The sequence below is a fragment of the Anolis sagrei genome, chromosome 1 (assembly GCF_037176765.1).
Source record: "Anolis sagrei isolate rAnoSag1 chromosome 1, rAnoSag1.mat, whole genome shotgun sequence".
Lineage (NCBI taxonomy): Eukaryota > Metazoa > Chordata > Lepidosauria > Squamata > Dactyloidae > Anolis > Anolis sagrei.
The window spans coordinates 92,557,639-92,579,814 of NC_090021.1; the positions used below are offsets into that span (position 1 = coordinate 92,557,639).

General features: G+C 41.8%; 1 protein-coding gene across 3 annotated transcripts; it reads left to right on the plus strand.

Moving 5' to 3' along the window:
* The first annotated feature begins 2,751 nt into the window (after positions 1-2,751).
* TUBE1 (tubulin epsilon 1) lies at positions 2,752-21,731 on the plus strand. Of its 3 annotated transcripts, XM_060753186.2 has the most exons (12): positions 2,752-2,988; positions 3,066-3,139; positions 9,850-9,902; positions 11,009-11,066; positions 12,957-13,072; positions 15,593-15,714; positions 17,321-17,508; positions 18,274-18,449; positions 19,004-19,144; positions 19,584-19,724; positions 20,643-20,817; positions 21,219-21,731. In XM_060753186.2, exons 1-12 carry the CDS (start codon positions 2,964-2,966, stop codon positions 21,375-21,377), a joined length of 1,428 nt encoding a protein of 475 aa, XP_060609169.2. In that variant the 5' UTR covers positions 2,752-2,963; the 3' UTR covers positions 21,378-21,731. The 3 variants fall into 3 exon arrangements, with proteins under 3 accessions (XP_060609169.2, XP_060609171.2, XP_060609170.2); XM_060753188.2 differs by lacking the exon at positions 3,066-3,139; XM_060753187.2 differs by lacking the exons at positions 2,752-2,988; positions 3,066-3,139 and adding an exon at positions 3,332-3,568.
* Positions 21,732-22,176: the final 445 nt, after the last annotated feature.

Below are 22,176 nucleotides of genomic sequence, written 5' to 3' on the forward strand. Positions count from 1 at the left end.
CTTAGACTTGAATTCACTCATCAATTGTTTTTAAATTTGTCTGTCTTTGGTATCCTAGGTTCTTAGTCAAACATGGACAGAGTACAAATGGGGCACTAGAGATACAGCTTTCTTATTTCTTTACAATTATGCCATCAAAGCTTTATTCTTTACATTCCTTGCCGACAATTATATGAATTGACTGGCTATCCTTGGCCTCAATTATCAGAGGCCTATTCTAATCTAATTAACATGTTAAATGCCAGTGTACTACACAAATATAACACATAGGACCAGAGACTTTGATAATGGTGTTTAACAACTTTTCAAGGACTCTGTAACTGATCAATTACACACTTTATTAAGGGTTTACCGGTTGAGATACAAATGGGATTAAAGTCATTTGGACCCATCCAACTCATGCAATGGCAATGTTGCAGTTATAATAAAATCTTATTCCTTTTCTATTTTTAATCTTATATAGGTGAATCCCAGAGAGAACGTGGGGAGCACCTCACCATCTGCCACATACACCCATTGCAAACTTTCGCCAAGCCCAGAGTGAAAGGGAGAGTGCCTCCGCACTGGGCTGGAGTTATAAGTGCCTAGTTGGCAATATTATCCCATTTACAATGGTGCAGTGATGGCAATCCCAAGACTATTAGCGTATGGGGAATGCTTTGCAATCTGCCATAAGTAATCATTACAAGTCTCTAACAACCTCAGAAGGAACGTCATAGTTGCTCATTTGGCAATATTATCCTATTTATGGTGGTGCAGTGATGGCAATCCCAAGATGATACAGCATGGGGAATAATAATAATAATAATAATAATAATAATAATAATAATAATACTTTACCTGGCTCTTCGAACAGGCTTTCAACTAAGCAGTGCAATTGATTGATTACTGGAATATGGATTAATGGACAACGAGATCGGATGCTGATTCTATTGATGAGACGTGATGGATTGTTATTTTGCTGTATTGTTGTATTGATGTTTTGATGTTAATTAATTGATATTACTGTTTTAAATGACTAATGATTTTGTATTGTGTTGTTGATACTGGTTGTTAACCACTCTGAGTCGCCTGAGGGCTGAGAAGAGCGGTATACAAGGGACGTAAATAAATAAATACCGCCCTATTTCTCCTAGGGGACTCAGAATGGTTTCCAAATATTCATAAATACAACAAACATACAAAGCAAAACATAAAACATAAGTATAAACTATTAACATATATAATTAAAATCAATATAAAGACACTGGGTTGTTGTAGGTTTTTTCGGGCTATATGGCCATGGTCTAGAGCAGGGGTCCACAAACTTTTTAAACAGAGGGCCAGGTCGCAGTCCCTCAAACTGGAGGAGGGTCGGATTATAATTTGAAAAAACATGAATTCCTATGCACACTTCACATATCTTATCTGTAGGGCAAAAAACCACTTAAAAACAATACAATAATTAAAATGAAGAACAATGTTAACAAATATAAACTTATTAGTATTTCAATGGGAAGTGTGGGCCTGCTTTTGGCTGATCAGCTAGGATTGTTGTTGTTGCTGTTGTGTGCCTTCAAGTCGTTTCAGACTTAGGTTGACCCTGAGCGAGGGCCAGGTAAATGACCTTGGAGGGCCGTATCCGGCCCCCAGGCCTTAGTTTGAGGCCCCCTGGTCTAGAGGCATTCTCTCCTGACGTTTCACCTGCATCTGTGACAAGCATCCTCAGAAGTAGTGAGGTCTGTTGAAACTAGGAAAAGGGGTTTATATATCTGTATGTATAAAACCAGTGATTCCGGCCATGAAAGCCTTCGACAATACAATATAAAGACAGTTCTGCTCTCTTCTTTCGTGCAAGGTAAGCTACTAGGGGCCAAAATTCCGATAAAAGGCCTAAGCTATTTGGCAGGCTCTCTCCCTTTTCCCCACAAGTCACACTTGTGATAAAGGTGAGGGTGAAAGGAGGACCTCCCCAGAGGATCGAATAGATCAGGGGTCCTCAAACTTTTAAAACAGAGGGCCAGGTCCAAGTTCCTCAAACTGTTGGAGGGCCGGATTATCATTCGAGAAAAAAAACACATGAATTCCTATGCACACTGCACATATCTTATCTGTAGTGCAAAAAACACTTTAAAACAATGCAATAATTAAAATGAATTTTAACAAATATAAACTTAGTTTTTTCAATTAGAAATGTGGGCCTGCTTTTGGCTGATGAGATAGGGTTGTTGTTGTTGTGTGCTTTCAAGTAATTTCAGACTTAGGTTGACCCTGAGTGAGGGCCGGATAAATGACCTTGGAGGGCCGTATTCGGCCCCCGGGCCTTAGTTTGAGGACCCCTGGAATAGACCATGCAGGTTTATAGTAGGAGATGCGTTCATGAAGGTAGGCAGGTCCCAAACCATTCAGGGCTTTGTAGGTGATAACCTGCACCTTTGGGACCAGAAGATAAACGGCAACCAATGGAGCTCCCGCGCGTTTTGGCCCAAGAGCGGGAATTTGGGCGCCAAGCTGTTCATGCACCCGCCTCTTATCAATGATTAGTTTGTTCCACAAAGGCTCCCACGTGGCTTGATGGATCTGGACCAGGCATGGGCAAACTTGGGCCCTCCCTCCAAGTGTTTTGGACTCCAGCTCCCACCATTCCTAACAGCCTCAGGCCTTTTCCTTTCATCCCCCAGCCGCTTAAGCAAGAATCAATGCTTATGGCAAGAGGCGGGTGCATGAACAGCTTGGCGCCTAAATTCCCGTTCTTGGGCCAAAACGCGCGGGAACTGCTTCTCATTCTGCGGTGAAGCAAACAGAGGCGCAACAAAGGGAGCTGAGAAGGGAAGCAAGAGGGGCGGGGAAGAACCCACAGCCGCAGCCACGCCCTTCGCCCCTCGGAAGCGAGCCGCTCTCTCTTGGACAGGCATTAGGCCCGCCTTCCGAGAACCAGTTGCCCGTAGAAACGTGGTTTCCTTATCCCTGCACGAACGGCAGCCATGACTCAATCCGTGGTGGTTCAAGGTAAGCTGACAGCCCCAGACATGGAAACAAAAATAGACACTGTCCCTTTAACTGACTCCCGCTCTTTCCTTTCCCAGTGGGCCAATGCGGGAACCAAATAGGCTGCCGTTTCTGGGACCTGGCGCTGCGTGAACATTCGGCCGTTAACAAGGTAACCAAGCCCCGCCCACGACGCCTGAGTGACGTTGGCGGCGCGCGGCTTCCTTAACCGCTCCCTTTCTCACCCGCCCGTCTTGTGAGATGTCGCACTGGCCACGCCCCTTCCGAAAGCTTGGCAGGCGGGGGGGGGGGGGGTAGAGTGCGCGCTCGCGACGCTTTGAGCAGCCCTCTGGCCACGCTCCTTTCGAAGTCGAGACAGGCGGGGGTTGAGTGCGTCCTCGCGCTGTTCCTCGTGACAGCCCCGTTCGAGTGGGGCGCGTGCTTAAAATGGCTGCTTGCTTAAAACCACAGCCCAGCCTGTCGCTCACCGCACTGAGAAATACCACTGCCGCTTTCTCGTCCCGCCCATCATATCCATGGTTCACGAAAGGGACAGGGTGGAGCCCTCAAGTGGGTGGGAAAAGCCTCCTCCTGGCTTGCTGTGAGTTTTCCAGGCTGTGTGGCCATGTTCCAGAAGCATTCTCTCCTGACGTTTCGCCTGCATCTATGGCAGGCATCCTCAGAGGTTGCGAGGTTTTTGGGACACTAAGAAAGTGGAGTTTGTATATCTGGAATGTCCAGGATGGAAGAAAGAACTCTTGTCCTCCTTTTCCTTTGGGGATGTGTGTGTCTCCAGAGGGTGCCGTGGCTGCTCCAAACCACCGCGAGGCGCCCCAGCTCTTCCATAGCTGCTCCTTGCCGCATTTTTGGACCACTGCTGTGGTTCAGCTCTTTCCATTGTTTTATCGTATCATAAAATAATGCATTGTTATTCCCTTCCCACCCTATATACAGCTGTCTAATGTTTCCTGGCAGATTCCCAAATTTTGACTGGGTTTAAACCTTGGTTTTCCTAGGAAATAAATACCAAAAGGTTCTCAGCTAATCGGCACCCATGGAGATTGGTAGATGCCGAGTAAATGTAGTTTCTGGATGCTTGAGAGTTATTATTAAGTGATTTAATGTTATACCCCATGTTATACCATACCATAAACTGACAATATTTAAATACTGTAATCAAAAGCAATGATTTTGATTTTAAAATTTGATTTTTAATTTTTGTTTAAAGACAAAGAGATTGATATTTTTATTTTTACCAATGGCTCAAGAATTCTGGTTTCTTTTACTTATGGTTGAGTGTGAAGTGCCATGTGGCTGTAAAGAATGCTAAGCTTAGGAGGCAAAGATCCAGAGTTCAATCTTCACAAAAGGTTTATTTATCCAAAAAATAGCTACATTTCTTAATAGTAAAGAACTGGGTCCTAGCTACTCTATAACTCCATCTCTTCTAGGGTTCAAAAGAGAGGGGGAAATTGCCAAGCACACATCTCTCCTGACACACAATCAGAGCGAGAGGTCTCAATACACAGAGCACACACTAAGATGAAAAAGTAGAAGTCCTTAGCTAGCTGCCTGGCCACTTAGGCGTGTCAAACTCAGCATTGAGGTTTATTCGTAACTGCAGCTTTTTGCTTAATGCCGGTACAGATTGCATCCCCTTCCTAATAGGTGCGTAGTTGAACTACCATTTTTCCAAAAAAAAAAAGTCGCATCATAAAACACTAGGTCTGCGATTTATGGTTTATTGGAAACGCTCTATCGCTCCTTATTATTAGGAAGATTTATGAACTGAGGTTTTTATTACCCTGTAATGAGATTTTGTAAAAGGCTGGGAAGTAATTTCAAGTAATGATACTGAAATTGGAAAAGGATAGAGGCTTATAATTGAGCCCCAAGCATACAAGGGCAGAAGGAAGAGGACATTTTCCCTAGCCTGCGGGTTGTGGGAAGAGGCCAGACTACGCTGCACACCCTTATTATTTATTTATTTATTTGCTTCATTTGTTAACCGCCGCTCTCAGCCCTAGGGCGACTCGTGGCGGTGTACAACACACAACGAACATATTATACAATAAACTACCATGACACTATCAACAACATAACACTAATACACTATCATCCAACTACACTAAAACAATCCACTTCATCTTAACATAGAATCATAACCAATCTCGTAGTCTACATTCCGTTCCAGTTGTCATTTCCAGTTACTGTAGCATTTAGTTAAATGCCTTCTCAAAAAGCCAGGTCTTCAGGCTCTTCCGGAAGGACATAAGGGAGGGCGCCTGCCTGATGTCAACAGGGAGGGTGTTCCACAGCCGGGGGGCCACCACTGAGAAGGCCCTATCCCTCGTCCCCGCCAGACGTGCCTGTGAGGCAGGCGGGATCGAGAGAAGGGCCTCCCCAGACGATCTCAAGGTCCTCGTGGGCTCATAGGCCGAGATGCGGTCCGAAAGGTATTTTGGGCCGGAACCGTTTAGGGCTTTGTAGGATAGCACCAGCACCTTAAATTGGGCCCGGAAGCAGATCGGCAGCCAGTGGAGCTGGAACAACAAGGGCGTTGTGTGCTCCCTGCGTCCTGCTCCTGTTAGTAACATGGCTGCCGCGCGCTGGACTAGCTGAAGCTTCCGGGCCGTCTTTAAGGGCAGCCCCACGTAGAGAGCGTTGCAGTAGTCAAGGCGGGATGTGACCAGAGCGTGTACCACCATGGCCAAGTCAGACTTCCCAAGGTACGGGCGCAGCTGGCGCACGAGCCTAAGCTGTGCAAATGCTCCCCTGGTCACCGCTGAAACCTGGGGATCCAGGCTCAACGATGAATCCAGGGTCACACCCAAGCTGCGAACCTGCACCTTCAAGGGGAGTGCGACCCCATCCAGCACAGGCTGTAACCCTGTACCCTGCTCGGCCTTGCGACTGACCAGGAGTACCTCTGTCTTGTCTGGATTTAATTTCAGTTTGTTCGCCCTCATCCAGTCCATTACAGCGGCCAGGCACCGGTTCAGGACCTCGACAGCCTCCTTAGTAGCAGGTGGGAAGGAGTGACAGAGTTGGACATCATCTGCGTACAGATGACACCGTACCCCGAAACTCCGGATGATCTTACCCAGCGGCTTCATGTAGATGTTAAACAGCATGGGGGACAGTATAGAACCCTGAGGAACTCCACAGGTCAAAGGCTGTGGTGTTGAACAGGAGTCCCCCAATGACACCTTCTGGGTGCGGCCCTCCAGAAATGACTGGAGCCATTGCAACGCAGTGCCCCCAAGACCCATTTCCGCAAGGCGCCCCAGAAGGATACCGTGGTCGACGGTATCGAAGGCCGCTGAGAGGTCCAGGAGCACCAACAGGGACACACTCCCCCTGTCTAGCTCCCGGCGCAGATCATCCACTAAGGCGACCAAGACCGTCTCGGTACCATGCCCCGGTCTGAAACCAGACTGTGCCGGATCCAGATAATCCGTGTCTCTCAAGAATACCTGGAGTTGTGAGGCCACCACGCTTTCCATGACTTTGCCCAAAAAGGGGAGATTGGAAACAGGCCGAAAGTTGTCCAATTTAGTGGGGTCCAATGATGGTTTCTTCAACAGCGGTTTTATAATAGCCTGTTTTAGGCTCGCTGGAATTTTGCCTTCCCGAAGGGAGGCATTAACCACCACCGTTACCCACTCAGCCAATCCCCCTCTGGCCTCCTTTAGAAGCCAGGATGGGCAGGGGTCTAGGATGGACATGGTGGGTCTCATTCCTCCGAGTATCTTGTCCACATCCTCGGGCTTCACAAACTGAAAGGAATCCATCAAAATAGGACAAGCAGGTGCTCGTGTCACATCCTCGGAGACTGCATTTAACATGGTGTCCAGCCCAGAGCGGATCAAGGCGACTTTGTCTGCAAAGAACCGAGCAAATGCTTCGCAGCGCGTGACCGAATTGTCAGGGCTCCCGCCTGAGGTGGCAGGAGTTAAAAGACCTCTGACAATCCGAAACAACTCCGCCGGACGGTTTTTTGCAGACGCAATAGTGGCCGCAAAGAAAGTTTTCTTTGCGGCTTTTATTGCCGCGGCATATGCCCTTAGAAAGGACACAAACCGTGCTCGATTTGACTCGCTTGGGTCCGAGCGCCACACGCTCTCTAGTTCCCTCTTCCTTCGCTTCATCACTGCCAGCTCCTCAGTAAACCAAGGAGCTGGTTTAGCTCGGCTACTTGAGAGGGGACGTTCCGGAGCGATCATGTCAATCGCCCTGGTCATCTCCCCATTCCAGAGAGCGACCAAGGCGTCGACATGGTCACCTGCTGAGGTGGCGGGGAAATCCCCAAGAGCAGTCAGGAATCCATTTGGATCCATAAGTCTCCTGGGGCGGACCATCTTAATGGGTCCTCCACCTTTGCGGAGGTTAGGGGGCGCAGTAAGCCTAAATCTGATCAGGAAGTGGTCAGTCCATGGCAACGGAGAGATAGACAGCTCCTCCACACCGCCACCCTGCTCCCAACCCTGGCAGAAAACCAAGTCCAATGTATGTCCAGCACAGTGGGTGGGGCCAGATATTTGTTGGGACAGCCCCATGGTTGCCATGGCAGACATGAAGTCCTGAGCCGTTCCTGTGAGGGTCGCCTCGGCATGGATATTGAAGTCCCCCAGCACAAGAAGCCGCTGAGACTCCAACGCCAGGCTCGAGACTACCCCCGCTAGCTCAGGTAGGGAGACTGTAGTGCAGCGAGGTGGATGGTACACTAACAGAATCCCTATTCTGTCCCGGTCACCCACCCTCAGGTGGACGCATTCAAAATTTGTGGTCTGCGGGATGGGACTCCTGGTCAGATGGATGGAATCTCTGTAGACTACTGCGACCCCGCCTCCCCGTCCTCCGGATCTCGGTTGGTGCTGTACGGAGAAACCTGGAGGACAGAGCTGGTTGAGGTTTACGCCTCCAGCTTCATCCAGCCAGGTCTCCGTGATGCACGCCAGATCTGCCCGCTCCTCCAGGATTAAGTCCTGGATGAAGGTCGTTTTTCCGTTGACAGATCTGGCGTTCAACAGCACCACCTTCAATCTAGAGGGCTCGCTCACCTGGTTACACCAATTTACCTTAGGAGGCCGGTTTGGGATTATTAATGTGGGTAAGCGGTCCGAATTAGGCCGAATTTGAGGTCTCCTTTTCCCGCATCTCCTCCTTCCCACCACGACCTCTATGGGGGGCCCTCGGCTCGCGGAACACCTCCCCCCCTCCATGCCGCTGCCCAAAACCAAGGTCTTAGTTTCTGTATTGCTAATTGTTTGGTTTGTTGGCCCTTGCCAACTCCCTTGTTTCCCTTTCTCCCCCCCTCCCCACTTCATTGTTGTTCACAGGCTCCAGCCCACTTCCTCCCTTGCCCCTTCCACTGGTCAGTAATAACAGGGACAGTACAAATAGGGGGATGGGGAACCACATGGATAATAATAGAATCAGATGATGATCCGCGTTCCAGCCACAGCAGTTGGGCAGTTCATAAAGTGCGGGGTCTTAAAGTGCAACACAGTCAGCAACACAACTCAGTCACAGCGCCACTACGTGCCGTTGGGTAAATTATAAAGTGCAAAGATCTTAAAGTGCAGCAATACCCGAGTCTCGCTCTCAACGCTAACTAAAGTGCGGCATAGAGGGTTGGGAAGGAGGATATAAGTGCTAGTGCAATTAGCAGCAGTTAGGCAGGCGCCTTAAGTGTTGTATTGTGTTCTTATATCAAATTAGCAGCAAACGGTAGTCAAGGAACGTACTATGTTGGCAATATGTAAACACACTATTAAGAGAATAAGGTTATTATGATTCAAGATGTAACTCTAGACGGTTGATGTAAAAACGCGGATAAGTCTTCTGTCTTCCGGAGGTGGTTAACACGGTGGTGGTCAGCACAAGTTGGTCTATCACAGTATCGGTTAACGCCAGAAAGAGGTCAGCACAAAAGGTCTACACAGTATCAGTCAGCACAGAGAGACATGAAGTCCTGATTTCAATGTTAATGTCTCTGTAGATAAAATCCAGGTCACTCAGTCAGGGACAGTCAGTTCAAAATCATGGGAGCCCAGCTTCTTGGCCCCGTGAAGAACAAGCCGGCAGCCAGTAGTCAGGTCCCACGTTGTTCTTGGCTGTCCAGAAGAGATGATGGAGATGTTAATGGGAAGAGATGGTACAATAAAGGCAATAACTGGGTTTCCACTGGCTGTCAACACAATATTCCAAGTTGTGTGCGATGATGTAACTTGCACCGCTCGACTCGGCCAGAGAGGGCAGTGTGGAATAAATAGCTAGATCTTAAGTCTGAGGGCACTGATGGCAAAGCAGCAAAAACGCTGAGTCATGAAAGTAGGAAAAAATGAGACGACATTCTAGAGCAGGCATGAGCAAACAAAAGCTCTCAAGGTGTTTTGGATTTCAACTCCCACAACTCCCAGTAGGCTGTTAAGAATTGTGGGAGTTGAAGTCCAAAACACCTGGAGGGCCCAAGTTTGCTCATGTCTGCTCTAGAACATTCTGACCAAAATCTAGAACTTATACCAGGCATCCTCAAACTGCGGCCCTCCAGCTGTTTTGGCCTTCAACTCCCAGAATGCCTGACAATTGAACAGGCTCATTAGGGATTCTGGGAGTTGGAGGCCCAAAAAGCTGGAGGGCCGCAGTTTGAGGATGCCTGGCTTATACACCATTTTGACCTTCCACTATGTTTGCTGTGTCTTCTCCAATAAAAAAGGGTATACAAGGGTTCTGTCTGCATGGCAGACAGAACTTTGAACTAAAATGATCTTTGGACTTGGTGTATAATCTGAAAAGAAATTTATTTTTTCATGTGTTGGAAGGCTAAGCATTTATATAATCCATTGGTTTTTATTTACATTACGACTTTTTTTTCAGAAAGGAATTTATGATGAAGCATTAAGCAGTTTCTTTCGAAACGTGAACAGTAGGTAAGTTTGGTTTTCATCAACAAATTCTGCTACAGTAACCTTTGCAAAGCTGTAGTGTGAATAATGCTGTACATTGTTCTGTATCTTCTCCTGTGATGTATTAATCTGTTATGCCCTAACTACTATTAAGTCAGAGAGCACATACATTTGTCGGGCCTACTGAGAAGTATGGCATGTAGTTGAAAGGTGTTAGTTCCCAGAAAATAGGTAGTATTTTTATGTTGCACTGATGCTTGGTTATTATGTTGGAGCCAGAATCAGTTTTCATTCTAAGTCTTCCATTAGATTAGGGGAATGTCTTAGTACAGATGTAGAAGATCATGCCATCTTTCCATTTTGACTTTAACAAATTCCCAAACTTGTGTGTGACTTGCAGAGGACTGCTATACCACCTTGAATTGCTGATGGGTTGCATCAGAAGGAAATTAAAAACATGGATATGGGACCAGGCCTTTGGGTAATCTGGCAGACAGACAAAGGACATTGACGACTAGAATTGGATAGGATTATGACAATGCGGAATGAATTTACGGACCTTGAGCTTGGCAAACATTGATCATTAGATTGCTTTTATTAGTTATAATGTATAACTGGATTGTTTTAATTGTTGCTGATATATATTTTAGCTTATTATCTGTATTGTTGGCATCGAATTGTGCCTTTTGTAAGCCGCCGTGAGTCCCCCCCCCCCCTTCGGGGGGTTGAGAAGGGCAGGGTAGAAATGCACAAAATAAATGAAAAATAAATGTGTGTGTAATCATAGGTTTACTTGTTATGTTGTGCTGGAGAAAAAAGTGGTTTTTCTGTTTGTAACAGATGATAAAATAAGGCTCAGAGTTCTCTACAGTGCATTCTAACAAAATTACACAGTGTATCCTGAGATCCAGTTAATGATTTGTCCGTATGTAGGATCCCGACCTCCACACCCATGTCCCTGCTCCCACCAAGCTTTTCTGACAATGAACGGAAATAGTATTTCCATGTTTTCAATCTATTTTTCGATTTATAATTTAATGTTAAACTTAACAGAAAAGGTCAATATCGTGACATTTTATGTGTGGTTCTTATCCATTATTTTTCATTAATTTAACTTCTTCCCTTTGTAGAACAGATGGTGATGGTGCTGACATGTGTAGAGGAAAAATATGTTCCTTAAAAGCCCGGGTAAGGAGAAAATCTATAATTATGTTGACCCTTATACTTTTTATTTGCCTGTGATATGTCTCTTAAAATTTTAGGTTTCATTTTAAAAACTCAGCCTATCTCCCATTTAAAGGGATATTTATAGAAGCTGAATGTAGAGTTTCTGGACTGTAGAGCAAATATAGCTTGGAAACTGCTAATTTAGGAATGCAGTTCATGAGCACAGTGATACGTTTCTTTGTAATGCAATATTCCTTCTGAACATTAGGTTAGGGTTAGGGTTTCCTTTGCGCTTGTATAGCACCATTCAGCACTTTAAGTGCAAACCTCAGTACAACTTCTGCATCTGTTGACAAAGATGAAAATGCAAAAACAAAAATACTATAATCATTTAAAACAAGACATCTCAAAAAAGTCAGATTCACTTGAGTGGAGAATAATACACTATAATTTTTAAATTTGATCCCAAGTGGATGTGTTAATATCAATGAGACTTGAATTACTGATTGCTAATTTAAGTTGCCCCCCTGGTGGCGCAGTGGGTTAAACCGCTGAACTGCTGAACTTGCTGACCAAAAGGATGGTGATTCAAATCTGGGGAGCGGAGTCAGCTCAATTTCTCCCAAACTAGACCCAGCTTCTGCCAACCTTGCAGTTCGAAAACATGCAGATATGAATAGATCAATAGGTACCGGTTCTATGGGAATGTAACGGCGCTCCATGCAGTCATTCTGGCCACATGACCTTGGAGATGTCTACGGACAACGCTGGCTCTTCGGCTTAGAAATGGAGATGATCACCACGCCCCAGAGTCAGACATGATTTGACTTAATTTCAGGGGTAACCTTTACCTTTAATTTAAATTGACTGCGTACGAGTCTATGTGGTTTAGTGATTTAAGATTCAAATGCCTGCTTGAGGTATTAGCTCACTGTGCAACCTTGGGCCAATCACATTCTCTCAGACAAAGGGAAAAGCAAACAAGATTTGATAGGTTGCTTTAGGGTCTCCATAAATTGAAAACTATTTAAAGGCATGCAACAGTTACAACTTAAATATGGATCCTCTCTGACTAAATTTGGACTCTACCCAATGATTTTCAATAATGTATATTTTAACAGAAAAGGGAATTAAGGAAATGGGTTACAAGCCCAAGCAATGCAATAGTGTTGTAGATCCCTTAATGACAGATACCTCTTTCAGCGTTGAAGGGGAACTAAAAATATTCACACATGTTTCTCATTCAAGTAAGAACTATGCTCAGACAGACTGTTAGACTGACATTTTTTACCTAAACCCAGTTATTATATCCACACTTTCTGAATGCAGTTAATGAAAGCATCATTGTGTTCAAATTAGGCAAATCCAGTGTCCTCCTTCCTGCAGAACAGCTAACAGATGCAACTTCTACATTTAAAATGTCGCCATAACCTAGTAAAGAAAAAGCAAACACTATTCTGTTTTGCATTAGCATTGATTGAACAGCCCCATTTAATTTAATGTACATTTAGCTGCTGCTAAAGTACTTTTGGCATGAATGCCATTATTTAGCACTGTGAAGGCTAATCAGAGACACTTCAAAGAACAAAGATGAGAAAGCATGTTGGATGAGAAAAGATTGAAAATAACTGTTACACATAGCATTCACGAAAAGATTAGTGAGCATAGCAGTATTCATCCTAATTTTATTTGGAAGAAGTTTTTTGTCAGTATAAAAATGACACTTTAGTTTTTGTATTGCATATATGCATTAAATGTTGAGCATAAAAATTAGGACATGTTTTTTTTCTGGAGTTGGCTTTGTTTTCAGTGGCTCAGTGAAAATCATTTTATGTCCTATTTTAATTTTTATGTAGCATTTTATAAACAAGTAATCTGTGTGAGTCTTAAATTATTTTTATTTCACCCTAGGCCTTGCTGATTGACATGGAAGAGGGTGTTGTCAATGAAATTCTGCAGGGGCCTTTGAGAGATCTCTTTGATAGTAAGCAGCTGATCACAGATGTTTCTGGCTCAGGAAACAACTGGTAAGGATAAAATTCTATTTCACCAACTCTTCATATAGGAATGTCTTAGAGAAAATTAAAAGAAACTAAAAGTGTGATATATGCCTTTTGTCTTTTTCATCCCTTTAGAATAAATGAGCACATTGAACTTAAATCCCGATTTAGTTGCAGCTTGAGTAGGCCCAATGAAATCATTTGAACTATGTAAATGATTATTCTAATTCATTTCAATGAGCCTTCTGTAGATAGCTGTACAATTGGGTATGGCCCATTAAAATAGCATTTAGTTATTGTTACCATGAAGAGAACCTTTAAAGTTCAAACTAACAAATCAAAACATGAGCATAGCACTCTTTCTGGCTTAAGGGTATTCAGATTGGGCTATTTTAAAAATTGGCTGATGATGTTTTAGTTCATTATGTATTTTATGTATTGATGTATATTTGTGTATTTGTGTGTTAAATTTTGTATGCTGCTTTCAATCCCACCCATGGGAGAAAACTGGGATAAAAATGAACAACGATTAACTTGCATTTATTCATACATACATGTTCATGAATAGATGTGTTATATAAAGTCATCCCTCCACTTTTGCAGGTGTGAGGGGTGCAGTTCCATCATGAAAGTGGAAAACCCATACACCTGGCTTCTCTTCCGTTTGCAACATGTTTCTATTTGCCTGGTACTCCTCTTCCTTTGTTGAGTAGAACAGAGTTTTGCAGAAGCACAGGAAGAAGAGAATCCAGCTCCACATAGTAAGGGTAGGGATGTGAGGCTGGATCCTCATCTTACATGCATGATGTAAATCTCCATTTCACCCAGAAAGGAAGGGAGAAAGCGAGCAGAGCAGAACAGAGACTCACAACAAGCAGGACAAAGAGGAGGAACAGGCCACACATCATCCTTGACTGGGTGAATCTGATTCTTCTTCAAAACAACAGGCGTGAAACCAGTAAAAATGGAGAACTGACTGTATTAATATTTACTATTAAGTCTATGTATGTCATTTACTGTATTTCAAGATGCAAATCCTTCTAAGGTGACTAATTGCTGACATAACACATATTTTTAAAACCACAATAAATGGTATTAGCATATAACTGGTAATCATGATCTTTCTCAAAGGACAGCTGGTAGACGATGGCTCTGGGGATTTAGAAGGTCCAGTTGGAAAAAGAGCAAGAGCCTCTTGTTGACTTTGCCTGTCTGCTTCTCTCTCCTGGAATCTTTCCCACAAGGCAGTTGGTGGGAAACAGCCCTTTTGGGAGTGGGGGAAGGAAGAGTCCAGCTGATCCAGGGTCCGATGTCAGTCATCTGCTCTTAATGCTGCTTCTTTAGTTTAAACAGTAATCTAATGAGAGATATCAACAGCTGACCAAAGAAAAATGGATATGGAGCTTTCAGTTAAAGAAATCAAGCTGAACTTAATTTTCAAAATGCTTTTAAGTGGCTTGATAATGAAAAGGGAAGTTGTGAACAAGATAGATCAGACATATCAGCAAAACAGAGTGTAGTTTTAACAACTTTCTAATTATGCATCTGTAAATAAAATTGCAAGCTAGCTAAAAAACACACAGCAGGAATTAATTCCATAAAATTACATTAGGGAAAATCAGCTGAATCATGGCAAATGTTTATTTATTAATAACACAAAAGATGTCTACCTCTGGAAGGCATCATTGTGTGTACCTGGAACTACAGACTCTATATACAGACTAAAATTGCCATAAAACTAATAATGGTGCCAAAATTTATCATTACCTTAGTTGGAACATATAGATTGGATCACTTAAGAATCTTCCAATACTTCGGATCATAAATTTAGTGGAGAAAGTCCTTCACATTTCAAAATGTAAACTGAGATACTATGTGGATCTAGTTACCCCAAGTCCTACTACTAATCACTGTTCAAGCAAAGCTACTAAAGGGCAATTCAAGGCACTATAACCAAGTCCAGTGAGGCTCTGTGGCAGGCTTGCACAAAACTCCTGTGGACCTTCAGGTGTTTTGGACTTCAGCTCCCAGAATTCCTGACCATTGGACAGGCAGGCTAGGATTTCTGGGAGTTGGAGGCCCAAACACCCGGAGGGCCAGGTTTTGCACTACTGCTCTATGGCCTTGATGGTGGTGCAAGGGGTCTTGTGTAACCACTGGATTTGTCACACCAAATATAGGGAACTTCTCAAATCCACATGGCTGTTGCAATAAACATTCTCAGGAAAAGTATCAAGCAAATTAAAACCCACTTTGGTCAATAAAATTTTGCAATACAAATATAAAAACAGAAAGAGAAATCATGCAGTCCTAGAGTTTGAAGAGACTAGATGGGTCATCTAGTCCCACTCCCTACCATACTTGAAAAGCACAATCAAAGCACCCACAACAGATGGCCATCCAGGCCCTATTTAAAAGGCTCCAAAAAGATGGGGAAGAATACTAACTCTATCTCGCGTGGCTTCACTTGGCTAGATCTGTATATTAATGTAAATTTTAAGAGGTAAATTGATAGGACAGGATACTTTTAAAATCTCCTAATTTCAGGGCAGTGGGCCACCAAATATATGGCTGCCAGTTCCGAGACCAAATTGTTGAAAAACTGAGGAAAACTGCTGAGCATTGTGACTGTCTGCAATGTTTTTTTATCATTCATTCCATGGGAGGGGGTAAGTATTGTTCCATCCTTTTAGCTTCAGCCATGAAAGAGAAGGAAACTAAACAATCATGAAAGTAGTTACCCAGAAATACAAATATGTGAAGAACATAAGTGTTTCAAATTAATAGAGAAGCACTCAGGATCATTTCATTTAGTACAAAAGGAATATTTTTTAAAAGGCTATTAGGAATGGTAACCCTAATTAGTTGTATATATGTATGTGCCTTCAATTTGCCTGTCAACTTGAGGCGCTCCCATTAATGTTTTAGGCAGGGAATACTCAAATATTATTTTACTAATTATTTCCTCTAAATCAGTGGTTCCCAACCTTTTTTTAAAAAAAACCAGGGACTGCTTTGACCAGGGACCACTCTCCAACATTAGTACCAATAGGGTTACGAATCAGTTTTTGGTCAACTTTAGATTCGGTTTGGTTATTTGGGGAGCTGAATTAGAAAATTGCATTGGAAAGTCCACATCAGCTCTAGTTTCTGATGCAGAAGATAAGCCATGCCGTAGTTGCCATCTGCTTGCCCACAGAAAACCATATTTAAGAAGCCTTAGCACTATAAGAGGGTTTTGCGAGACCAGTCGCTCTCGTTGCAGCGGTGTAATAACGGTGAGGCTGCGGACCATATTTTAGTTCTTGCTGACCACTGGTGGTCCACGGACCACAGGTTTGGAATCACTGCTCTAAATAGATCCTACAGCACCTTGTATTCAGTGACAGTTTTTCATGCAGGTATTAACCAGAAATGACCATGCTTAGCTTTCAAGATCATATGGGTTGGAATGCCTTTAGAGCAGTGATTCTCATGCTTTGATCCTGAATATTCCAAACAGTTGCAGCCATTTCCCCTCATGCACTTTCCACTCATTTTTTTTAAATCCTGCCTTAGCCAACTGAGTTTTGCCTTTCTCTTACCTTCTTTGTGGATTTTAGTCTTTTAAATGTATTTTCAACAGTTGAGACAGGACTCAACAAAGGTTGGTCATGGCTTCAGATTTAATAAACAAGAAAAGAAAGAATAAAGTGAACAGCATTTCAGACAATGGCCACTTGCTTTCTGAGAAGAGGCAACCGGCAGAAGCATTTGTTTTATTAAGCTCCTCCAAGACCTTGAGTCTGCAGGTAACAGAGGATGAGAAATATAATATGGCTAATATAAACATCCATTTGAGCAATAGGTCTCTGAGCGGTTTGGAATATTTAGAGATTCCTGACTCACTCAGGGATTAACCCATGTCTACTGGATTATTCCTTCAGCCTCCATTCGCATTCCCTACTGGCTCCTCCATTATGATTCTAGAACAGGGGGTGCCTTTCCCTTCACTTTGGTCTGCTCCTTTTATTTGTGGTTTTACAAAGACTAAATAACAAGTATTAAGACATAGTCATTCAGATTCTTTCTTTCCTAGTGTCTCTTTCAGAATAATAAAAGAATACTCCTCTAATGAGAAACAGTCATTGTACATGAAAGCCTAGAATAGAAACATATCAGCATGAGGAACATAATTAAAAATTTTAATTTTTACAATGTATAAGGAATCAAAAGTAGCAAGGGAAAATAGAAGAAATTGGGTTCTTATCTTTGTAACTTTTTTCCATCTTCTAGGAACGGGATCTGGGCTTGGTACATTTATACTAAAAGTGCTTGAGGAAGAATTTCCAGAGGTATATAGATTTGTTACTTCAGTTTATCCATCTCGTGAAGATGATGTCATTACATCTCCTTATAACAGCGTGTTGGCTATGAAAGAGCTCACTGACCATGCAGACTGTGTATTGCCAATTGAAAATGAAGTAAGTATCTGTAGTGTCATGAAAATGAAGTATAGGGAGTATAGTTCTGCAGTGTTGCTTTCATGCTGTGATAAGATTTATTATTGTTGTTGTTATTTATCCCCCGCTTTTCTCTCCAAAAAAGATTTACTAAAGAAATGTTTTAGTAAAGGTTAAAATGACTACATACTCTGAGTTATTGTCAGTTAAAATATTGGTTTCAAGTGAGCAATTTACATTTTTTAATAAACAAAAGATAAATCTTGACTGAAAAGATGTGCATCATTCTTGAGTCCCACTTAGACAATTATTTGAAGTATAAATAAAAAGTGATTCGTTCAGTTTATTCGTTCAGTTGCTTCAGACCTCATGGACCAAGCTATGCCAGAGCTTTCTGTGAGCTACTTCACTTAATAATGGAGCAAGGAGGATGTTTCATGATATGTTTTTTTAAACAGAGAAAGCGTAAAATGTAACACATTTTTAATACTGAAAACCACAAATAACAGAGAATCTTAAAGTAGGCATGGACAACAGCCCTCTGGGTATTTTGGGTTTCAACTCCCACAATTCCTAACACCCAGTAAGCTGGCTGGGATTTCTGGGAGTTGAAGTCCAAAATATCTGGAAGGCCAACGTTTGCCCACACCTGTCTTAGAGACTGCCGAAATACCCCCAGTGATCTTATTGTAGCTTTTTTTCTGAAGAGACATACATAGAATTGTACAGCAAGTAGTTTACTTTACACATTGGATTTCTTACAAGATTTTTCATTTTCCATCTAAGTCTTTATTTGATATAGTTAGCAAAATTAATCAGATGACCAACTGTGGAAAGCTAGGATCAACTGTAAAGCAAACCAGCTTGATAACTTCAAGTGCAGGTGGAATAAAACATAATCGGGAGAAACCATTTGATGCCATGAATAATATTGTGGCAAATTTGTTGTTAAACTTGACAAGGTAAGATTTTGACATTTCTATTCCTAAAATAAATAATTATTATACTTTTTAAACATCTTGTTGAAAATAGCCTTGGAAATTTTCCAAATCAATCATAGTAGTTGTTTCATTTGAAGACAGAAGATGCTAATTTCACAGGATGGGATGTGTCAACAAAAGGAGGAGAAGGTTTAACCTTATGGCAAGCATCCTCAAACTGCGGCCCTCCAGCTGTTTAGGCCTTCAACTCCTAGAATTCCTGACAATTGAACAAGCTTGTTAGGGCTTCTGGGAGTTGGAGGCCCAAACAGCCGGAGGGCCACAGTTTGAAGATGCCCGCCTTATTGCATGCATTTTGTGCACTCACCAAAACAGGTGGTTAGGAGCCTCTCTAGGCCAAGTACCTTTATCAATCCCAAAATATTAGTGACAATTATAGAAAATTGTATGACTTACTAGTATGAGTTAAATATTCAAAATAATAAAGAGTTATTATTTTCATCTGCTTTTTTCAATGACCAAGAATTTAATCAGTATCTTTTTAAAAAATCTTGTTTTACCTGCATCATCTTCAGCTCTGCAAGGTTTGAAGGCTCACTTAATATGGATCTTAATGAAATCAGCATGAATTTGGTTCCATTTCCAAAACTTCATTATCTGGTTTCCAGCTTGACACCTCTGTATACACTGGCAGACGTTAACGTACCTCCACGAAGGTGGGTAATTTTGTTTGACATTGTTACAGTTTGCAACGGGGCTGCCATATTAGTCTGTTGCAGAAAAAACAAGGAAGATTCTTGTGACACCTGACAATCTAGCAATCTTTTGTTTTTGTTTGATATGACATGAATGACAGCTGCTTTCTATCTGTGGATGAATTTGAATCTCCATAGTAATATCCATAAAAAGAAAGATAACTGAGCGGAATCTGTCCTCTTCTGTAAAAAGTAAGTTTTTAAGGTGCCACTGGACTATTTGTTGTTTTTATCTTGTGGTCATTCAAAGCCACCGCAGCAAAATTGGCATATTTTTCAAACTATGTAGAGCTACTGTTCTAGTTTTATTTGGCACATATCCAGAAGTTGCTTACTGGGCAAATGCTGTGTTTTTGGTTAATATTGTTAAGTACTGTGGGCTGTTCTTTCTCTCTCTTAGGTTGGACCAAATGTTTTCAGATGCTTTTAGCAAAGATCACCAGCTGTTACGAGCTGATCCAAAACACAGCTTGTATCTTGCCTGTGCCCTCCTAGTCAGAGGAAATGTACAAGTTTCAGATCTTCGTAGAAACATTGAAAGGTTTGCACATAATATATATTAAGAGAGTGAATTATTAACTGTTTATATAGCAGACCTTCATCGTTGGTGTTTGTTCATAGGACTAAAGCTTCTGTTAATCCTTTCCTTCACGCATGGTTGTGCCCGTGGGTGAAGAATCATGTTCTTAATTATCCAGAGGGATTTATGCAGTTTAGTTAATTTTTCTTGAAATAGATTTATTTGTAAAAAATATAGTGCTACTAGATTTGCATACGATTTTTCATGGAGCGTAGCATCTCATCCCTAGGAATCCCACTGACATTTTACTCCAACATACGCTTGTCTTTTAATGGAACACAATTTAGAAGAATCAATAATTGTATTTAACAATGTGGTGGCTTTCTAGTGAAATCATATGAAAGCATTACTAGGGACATATACAAGCAGTCCCCAAGTTACGAACAAGATAGTGTTCTGTAGGTTTGTTCTTAAGTTGAATTTGTATATAAGTTGAAACAGATACATTTTTAAGTGTAATTACAGCCAGAAATATATATAGAGAGAAGAGGGGGTGCTTTGGATAGCATAGGAAAGGATTAACACCCCTGTGGAGTTTGTCTTGCTGTCTGTGCCCCAGTTCAGAAGATTTCACCTCACTTTCTGTCCCTGGAGTAATTGGATTTTGAATACTTGTTGTGGAAACAAGAACTGATGATAAAGTTTCAGTTAAGACTCCTTTTCCCTATGATAACTCTTCCAGGAATGAATTCCCGTTCTTGGGAGTAGATTTCTTGTACTTCTTGTTACTCGCCTGTTCTTAACTAACAGTGGTTTGTATATCAGAGGTTTGTAACTCGGGGACTGACTATAATCAATTCTGCCATTCATGTTCTTGCTTTGTGTAGAGCTTACTTTATTGCCTGCCTTTTTTGTGAACTCCAGATTTGTTGTTTGCAGGATGAAGCCATCACTTCGGTTTGTCTCCTGGAATCAAGAGGGATGGAAAACTGGCTTGTGTTCAGTGCCTCCTGTAGGCCATTCCCACTCTTTATTGGCGCTGGCCAATAACACTTGTGTGAAACCCACTTTCATAGAACTCAGGGAAAGATTCATGATGCTGTACAAGAAAAAGGTGTGCCATGGAAAAAATAGTAATTTATTTTACCTAATTCTTTTGTACTTATAGGTGTTATACTCATTATTGGAAACATGGTACTAAATGTGCGTATGTGCTCCAAGTCACCTGGTTATTTATGGTGACCCCCATGAATTTCATGGGATTGGGGAGGGGGAGGGGGGCAAGGAATAGTCCTTTGAAACCCTGTACTGAATGATGGCTTCTCTCCCAGCTGTACTTGGACTCTGAAGAGACTATGAAATGCGTATTTCATACATTCTTCACACAAGTTCTCATATCAAGATTATAACTTGCTTTTCGGTATGGGGGAAAACAGACTTGCAGCATTGAACAATCCTCTTATTTGTTTCATTTTATCCAGTTAATATATATGACTAAAATATTTTCTCTTGCAGGCTCACCTTCATCATTACCTGCATGTTGATGGGATGGAACAGAGCAATTTCTCCGAAGCCCTTTCATCTTTGACAGATTTAATAGAAGAATATAATCAACTAGATGCTTCTAATTGTGGACCAGCCATAGATCCTCCTAGACTGGAGATAGCACTATAACAATTGAGGAGTTCAGTAGAGAGAACCGTGAAGACACTAGGAAGCTATGTCAAATGTGATCTACTCCAGATTGAATACTGTTATGTCAAGTTTCAGTGCTGAAATTGCAAGGTTATATTTGACTGGATTATATTATTCAAAAATTGTCTTTTGTAATGAGCAAAATTGTCTCAAAGGAAAATGAATACATTTAGTTTCACATCATATTTGATATTGCATATTGTCACATATTTTGCATATTTATGTACTATGTTTTTTAAAACTGCAATACTGTGCTTGAAGATACCTCTGTATGTACATTCCCAAAACAAACATTTTGTATAATTGGGACTTTATTTGTAAATATTTATCATAAATGTTATATTTTTATTAACAGTTTCATTTATAAAATAAAATAGAGTTACCTAAAGTATAATTCAGCATCTTAATCAGTGATTATAGCAAATACAATACAGCATTGTTTACAACACTTCTCAAAACAGTTAGATATCAGATGACCTATTACTCCAGTGTCCTACTTGGAGCTTGACAGCATAATAACAGCACTAGTTCTAAATAGAATAAGTATCTGATATAGCCATTACTCTATCCTCAGAACATACTGAAGCTCAAATATATTGTGCTATTAAATTTGATTTGAATTGCACTGAGATTTCACTTACACCATGACTTCTGTTTGCATGCAGAACTCACATCTAGAAATATTGAGGGAGACAACATGATTCTAACTAGAAAGGATTCATTCTCTGGAAATGATTTTGGTGAATAAGAAGTTGCAAAAGAGAAGAGAAACATACAA